At 42.0% G+C, this 6,908-nt stretch overlaps 2 protein-coding genes across 2 annotated transcripts; both read left to right on the forward strand.

The window, feature by feature from the left end:
- Positions 1-1,633: 1,633 nt before the first annotated feature.
- LOC108740804 lies at positions 1,634-3,788 on the forward strand. Its single transcript, XM_018475287.1, has 2 exons — positions 1,634-1,788; positions 3,571-3,788. The coding sequence occupies exons 1-2, from the start codon at positions 1,651-1,653 to the stop codon at positions 3,772-3,774; spliced, it is 342 nt and encodes a 113-aa protein (XP_018330789.1). The 5' UTR covers positions 1,634-1,650; the 3' UTR covers positions 3,775-3,788.
- A 349-nt stretch (positions 3,789-4,137) lies between these two features.
- Positions 4,138-6,227, forward strand: LOC108740803. The gene is made up of 2 exons (XM_018475285.2): positions 4,138-4,218; positions 4,457-6,227. Exon 2 carries the CDS (start codon positions 4,531-4,533, stop codon positions 5,347-5,349), a length of 819 nt encoding a protein of 272 aa, XP_018330787.1. The 5' UTR covers positions 4,138-4,218; positions 4,457-4,530; the 3' UTR covers positions 5,350-6,227.
- Positions 6,228-6,908: the final 681 nt, after the last annotated feature.

The raw sequence follows: 6,908 nt of genomic DNA on the forward strand, positions 1-6,908 counted from the left end.
TTCTATTATGACTGCTCTGTACGCTGACGACATTGCCATCATAAACTCTTTCAGCGCCATTCTCCATTGCACAGCGAGAATCAATAAGTTTCTGCCCCGGCTCCTAAACTGGTATCGGAAATGGAGACTCTCCATTAACGAGACCAAATTGGAAGCAATCTTCTTTTCTCGTAGGCTCCGAAAACCTTCCACCATCATGTCAACAACCGCCCCATCAAATGGAGCACCTCTGTCACGTACCTAGGCGTCGTCTTCGATAGAAGCCTAAACTGGCGGAACCACATTACGGCGACCCGTAACAAGGCCCTGGGTGCATTCGTCGCACTTAAACCTTTCTTCCGTAATAAGACCATCTCCCAACAGACCGCAATTATTAAGAGCATCTGTTCCTACGCCATCCCTATTTGGGGCTGCACCCATCCCCGGCGTCTTCAAATTCTATAAGGCACTTACATGCGGATTCTTCGCTCCGCACTCGACTCCTCATGGTTCATCAGAAATACCCAAATTCTGAAAGAAACTGGTCTATCTTCTCTCACCGAGGTTGCGACCAAATTTGCAGCAAATCTTAGGGCCTCAGTGTTTGCCTACCCAAACCCAAATATCTCGACACTATCCGACTTCGCCCCTAAACCAAGCGACCGTTTCAGGAGGCCCTGCCACCTTCTTCACTGAGCTGCACACAAAGGTTCATCATAGTTTTGAGCTGTCCACTTTTGTTCTTTTTAGGTTTGAGCGGTTCTTTGATGCTCATTACTAGTTTCGCTTTTTCAGCGCGAGTCCCCACCCTATTTCTGCGATGGGGCACCTACTCACACCCACATCATCCCTCCCCAAGCACTCCCATCCCCACTTTTACATATCCCTCTCCCCAAATAGTCAAAATATTTCCCTTGGAAGTAACAGCCTTAGGGTTGAAATCCCATCTCAAGGAGGGGTTTTAGTTTTTATTCGAGCTCGCACTTGTGATTTCTTTAAGACTACAACATATTGCCCAGCCGTTTTTAGGTAGGTTTAATCAATTTTATTATAACTAACCAACAGTTCTTCGGGATAGAGTACGCACAGTCCCTCTGAACTCCCCTCACCCTCACTAATTCAAACTAACAAGTAACCTGTTATTTCCTTACACCACGTCCATAGGAGTAGGTTAGCTCCGTCCGCTAGCCATTTCGAAATGGCTTCCCCCAAGAGCCCCCCACTCTTGGAGGGACTTTCAACCGCGGAAGTCATGTCCTTGGCGAGCGAGCTGCAGTCTAAGCTTGCCATTATCAACGAATATCTAAGGCTTCACTCCGAAAATTACCCTTCGACTCCAATGTGCGAGGACGTTGGACCTTCCCTGCTACTCGGGCTGGGTCGGACGTGTGATGAGCGAACAGCGCAATGACACGCCCACCGGCGCAACCAATCGGCGTCATTCGGTTTCAAGCAACGCTAGTGAGTGTGTAGTTAAAATTGCGACGATGGATTTTTCGCAGGAGCCGACTAAGCGAAAAAACGTTAGTTCGTGGTCGGAAGAAACCGAGGACATTGCGTGCGACACGAATGAGAAACTTTGCGATGGCGGAGAGAGTACTCGGATTAGGGGAAATCTGCCGGAAGACAATTTGAGCGCGGACGCGAGGCGGGTTTTACAAAATTGTGAACATGTTGGTTCCGATGAAGGCGGAAACAATTAAAGTAGCGGAAAGTCTGATACAGATGACAGGCGTAATAAAGGAATTACGCTCCATCATCGCGAGAAAGGACAAGGAAATTGAGGAGGCAAAGCAGTCCCAAAAAGCTGTAAGTACGAGTCAATTTACTTCGTATGCGGATAGATTAGACTGAAAAAAATGTAGTTAATACTGTTAGGGTAACAGAGAATTCTTTTCCGGTTAGAATTGAATCAAAGGTAGCGGGGAAAAGTGCCGATTTTGTAAAGAAAATCGTTATGCGTACGGTCGATCCCATAAAAAACAATATAGCGGTTAAGAATGTTAGGGCTACCAAATAGGGAGATTTAGTTGTAGACTGCGCGCAAAAAGAGGGCGCGGAAAAAATTAAAATGTCTTTGTCTGTTAAGGCAAAAATGGTGTTGCGGTTAAAAATATTAAAAAACGGTGGCCGCGTGTTAGGATAGATAGAGTTAGTAAGGAGTTAAATGCTAAGGATATTCACGAGACCATATTAGGACATAATGAGTTTATAGATGACTATTTCGGCAACGATATTAACAAATTTAAACAGCTAGCGGTTTTCGAAACTAGAGGAAATAGGGAAACTTACAGCGCAGTTTTCGAGGTTAGTCCTAGGCTTAGGCAAAAAATGTTAGATAGGCTAATTTATTTAAATTGCTACGACTTTGGCCATCTTTCAAAAAATTGCAAGGTAAAAGAACAGATTTGCGGTAAATGCGGCGGAAAACACAATTTCCGAGAATGTAAATCTAAAACAACTTCCTGTGTTGTTTGCGTTAGGTCCAATAGGGACATGTGCCCGTTCATACTTAGCACGACGCTAAAAGCCAGTCTTGCCCGACTATGAACAGGATTAAAAATTCAATCCTTTCAAACATAGATTTTTATGGATCCTAAATCCATAAAAATCAACCCCGACGCGGATTTGGTATTAAATTTCGGACAAATTAATTTAAGCAAGGGCAAGGCGGCTACGAGCAATCTTTTAAAAATTATTTTAGATAAAAAGTTAGATATTTGTTTTGCGCAGGAACCGACGGTCAACAAATCTAAAATTACAGGTTTTTCTAAAAATAACTTTATCATTTCGAAACAATGTAATATCCCTATATGTGCTATTATTGTTAACATTAGTAATCTATTTCTCGAGAACATTTGAACAGGTTATATTGTCATTACCTATTTTTCCAAATCGCTTATTCTCGTAAATGTCTATTTACCACCCACTGGCAGTAATGTCGACGAAAACCTCATTTTCGAACGACTTCGACAAATTGTTCATCAAATAGGTAATTTAAAACCAATTATCTTCGCGGGTGATTTTAATGCTAAGCATTACGTATGGGGCAGTCCGATTAACGATAATAGGGGTGATAAACTTTTTGAATTTTTTGAACAAAAGAACTTAATTGTCTTAAATAATAATACTGAGCCAACTTTTGTCGGACACCGCGGCACCAGTTTTGTTGATCTAACTGTAGTAAATTTTGAGGCACTTAAACTATTTAAAAATTGGCAGGTTGTTGACGAAAGAAACACTCTCCGATCACAAGTTAATTTTTTGGTAAATATCTTTTAGCAATAGCGAAATAGACTTTGTCGACCGTAGGTTTTGCAATAAAAAAGCAGATTGGGACGTTTTTTCTAAAAAATTTAGGGACAGCATAGGAAACATAGTACTATTAGACGAAAATAATGTTTCAGATCGCGCTAGTTTTTTAAATGACTGTATTGTGGAAGCTTGCGAGGCGTCGATGCCGCCTACAAAATCTTTCAAAAATAGTGTACCATAAACGAGCCGAATATAACCGTGCATTTCAGGAGTATAAAGAATTATTAATTAAAACAAGGGACGACAAATTTAAAGAATTTTTCACGCGTAATTCAGAAATATGAGACAGCCAACTACGCTACAACTGGAGACGTGGGAACTCGCGGACAATCTGACCAGAGAAATTTCCCTACGTTTCCACTGGACACCGTCGCATTCTGGAAACGAGAAAAACGACGCCGCGGATCAACTTGCGAAGGCCGCCGTCACCGACCAGACGACTGCACCAATTTACAATTTGGCGCCCAGGGCACTCGTTAAGCGACGTCTACGTAATCTTTCCCTGGAGGCTTGGAAAGAACGATGGAGAACTGCTACAACCGGAAGGACTAAGGCGAGCTTCCTACCGTATCCAATGTTGCTCCAGTAGCCGCTGAAATTCCGCCTACTGCTACTGATGCACCCTTTACTACTGACACGTCAAATTCGGTATTCTACAACACATTGTCCAGCCGATTTTAGGTAAGTTTAATCCTTTTAATTAAGGGAGATGTAGGCAATCAGAGTCAGTTGGCAATGGTGATCACCTTAAAATAACAAAAACCGAACGCAACTGAATGGTACCTATATAACAATACGTTAGCTACACGCCATTCCCGTGCACCGGCAGTCACTCACTCAGTTCGCGCGACGCGCTGGAGAACGACGAACATGGGAAGATTTCTCGCCATTTTGATCTAATTTTACGAGTTGATAAAACCGAAGGTATGTTTTAAATTACTAAACTTTTGTTTCTATACTTCTGATATGTAGTAATCGTGACGTGTTAAACTGATAATCAAAACACAGATTAATAATATATTATAAACTTTCTCGTCAGGATTGGCTTTTCTCATTTTCGCCTATGTAGGCAATTAGAGTCACAACAAATGTCGTGACTCCAATTGCCTGCATGGGCATACATTGTGTAACCTCGATGTAGCAGTGTATTTTTTGTTTGTAGATGCCGAAATTTCGTCCTAGGAAGACAAATAAAGCTAGCTGGTCCATGGAACAACTAAAAAAGCTGTAAAGCTCATGGACGAAGAGAATTATTCAATGAGAAAAGCCGCGAAAACCATGAACATTCCATTTTCCAGTCTCCAAAAGAGATGCACAAAGAAAAAAACTAAGGAACCTCGCCTCGGCCGTAACACAGTCTTCACGCCTGAGATGGAAAAAGAATTGGCAGACGTAATCAAAAGAATGGCCAATGTCTTCTACGGTTGCACACCAAGCCAGATAAAACGTGTGGCATTCGAATACGCGGAATCCTTGAACCTAAAACACAATTTTAACATGTCAAGATTAGCTGGACGAGTTTGGTTTGAAGGATTTGTTAGAAGGAATAATATTTCTGTACGAAAGCCTGAAGCTACAAGTATCAACAGAGCTACAGCTTTTAATAAAACTGAAGTTCAACGATTTTACAAGCTGCTAGAAGAGCTAATGGAAAAACAAAAATTTCTGCCAAAAAACGTTTACAACTGCGATGAAACCGGTGTTTCTACCGTGCAAGACCCTGGAAAAGTATGTGCTGCTAAAGGACAGAAAAGGGTAGAATCTATAACAAGCTGGGAAAGGGGTAAGAATATTACTTTGCTCTGCACCATGAGTACTGCCGGTGGATACATTCCCCCGATGTTTATATTTCCCAGAAAGAGGATGACGCCAACCCTGGGAAAGGATGGCCCAACAGGAGCTATTTATAGATGTTCAGACAATGGATGGACCAACGAGGATCTTTTTCTTGAGTGGCTTAGGCACTTTACGCAGCATGCCAAACCTTCTGCTGAAGAACCAGTTCTACTAATATTAGACAATCATGCGAGCCACATTTCTCTGGCCATCCATTAGCATTGCAAAAAAAAATATATTCATATGCTGTCTCTTCCACCCCACACTTCTCACCGCATGCAGCCATTGGATGTGTCCTTTTTCGGAGCATTTAAAGCTTCATATAGAAAAGAATGTGACTTTTTTATGAAGAGCCATCATGCAGAAAAAATAACACCCTATGATGTAGCTTCCTTGGTAAAAAGAGCATACTCAAGTGTTGCCTCCATGAGTAAGGGCGAAGCGGGATTTAGGGCAACGGGCATATTTCCCATAAACCCCAATGTCTTTTCAGATGAAGACTTTTTGCCAGCTGAAGTTCTACAATCAGAGCCCATTGTAGTACAAGATCTTGCCGACTCTATTTCAGAATCGAATGCTGCTGAAACTGTTGATACTATTTCCATACCAATAGCCGCTGTTGAACTAAAGATAATCCTATTCCACAGTCATTCGCTGAACCAGTGACTCCATCATCGTCTCAATTAGAAATTGCAATGCCATCAACATATGGAAACCTCCCAAGCATCCAAAATCTCATCCAGATGCCTGAGAAAGCTCCTAATCTTAAGAGAAGACAAGGAAGAAATAAACAACATGCGACAATTTTGACTTCAACACCGATCAAAGATGTTCTGATTGATAAAGAAAACAAAAGGAAGGCTAAAGCTGAGAAAACTAAGGGAAAAGGAATAGAAAAAAAAGCAAGCTACAGAAGGACAATATTAAGAGGGTTAAGAAGAAAATTCTCCAGGAAACGACTGATACTTCGAAGTCAGACGTGAACACGGATGATTTATGCCAGGATGGTGAAGACGACGATGCAGAAGGCGCAAATAACATGTGTATTGTATGTGGTGAATTTGGACAAGACAACGAATTATAGTATCGGTGCACGTCTTGTGGCCTTTAGGCTCACGCCGACTGTACTGGGAGGGATTCTGCTTCCAATTATGTATGCGACATGTGTTGCTCACCATTGTCCACATGCTGATTACCATTGCCAACCAATGTCGACAATGGTGATCAAAGCTATTTTTTTTATTATTTCTATTATGCCAAAATGTATGAACCAAAGTGATTAAAGTTGATCTCAATTAAAAGTTAAATGAGTAAAGTTTATTATAAGAAGATAACAATAAATAGTTGATTAATAGATTTTATCTTATTTCAATTTTTGCTTAAGTGATCCCCATTACCTACATCTCCCCTACTTTTAACCAACCTAATAGTCTTGGGGACCGACTACGCAACGTCCCCTTGACTTCTTCGTTCCCCTTAATCTGCTAACTAACAAAACAACCGTCGTTTCCCGTACAACCGAAGCCACGCCCAACGAAAAGCGTTTTTCACTTCTGAAGCCTGCCATTTCGGAAATGGCTCTCACCAAGGGTCCTGCACTCTAGGAGAGTCTCTCCCTCGCTGACGCCATCGTTTCGTTCGGCGAGTTGAAGGAAAACCTAACCCTGTTAGGTACTTTTATCCGTCAGCACGCTGACAACCAAGCCACGCCCACTTCCATGTCAGAAGACATCGTGCCGAGCACCTTCGCTATTACCACCGCACCGCCCTCACAGGTA

Source organism: Agrilus planipennis, unplaced genomic scaffold (genome assembly GCF_000699045.2).
Source record: "Agrilus planipennis isolate EAB-ADULT unplaced genomic scaffold, Apla_2.0 scaffold277, whole genome shotgun sequence".
Lineage (NCBI taxonomy): Eukaryota > Metazoa > Arthropoda > Insecta > Coleoptera > Buprestidae > Agrilus > Agrilus planipennis.

What these genes read in the sequence shown, in the direction of transcription:
- LOC108740803 (XM_018475285.2), top strand. Translation starts at nt 4,531, where the DNA reads ATGGACGAAGAGAATTATTCAATGAGAAAAGCCGCGAAAACCATGAAC.
- LOC108740804 (XM_018475287.1), top strand. Translation starts at nt 1,651, where the DNA reads ATGTTGGTTCCGATGAAGGCGGAAACAATTAAAGTAGCGGAAAGTCTG. An exon ending in CAAAGCAGTCCCAAAAAGCT is followed by an intron (nt 1,789 to 3,570) that starts GTAAGTACGAGT and finishes CGCGTAATTCAG; the next exon opens with AAATATGAGACAGCCAACTA.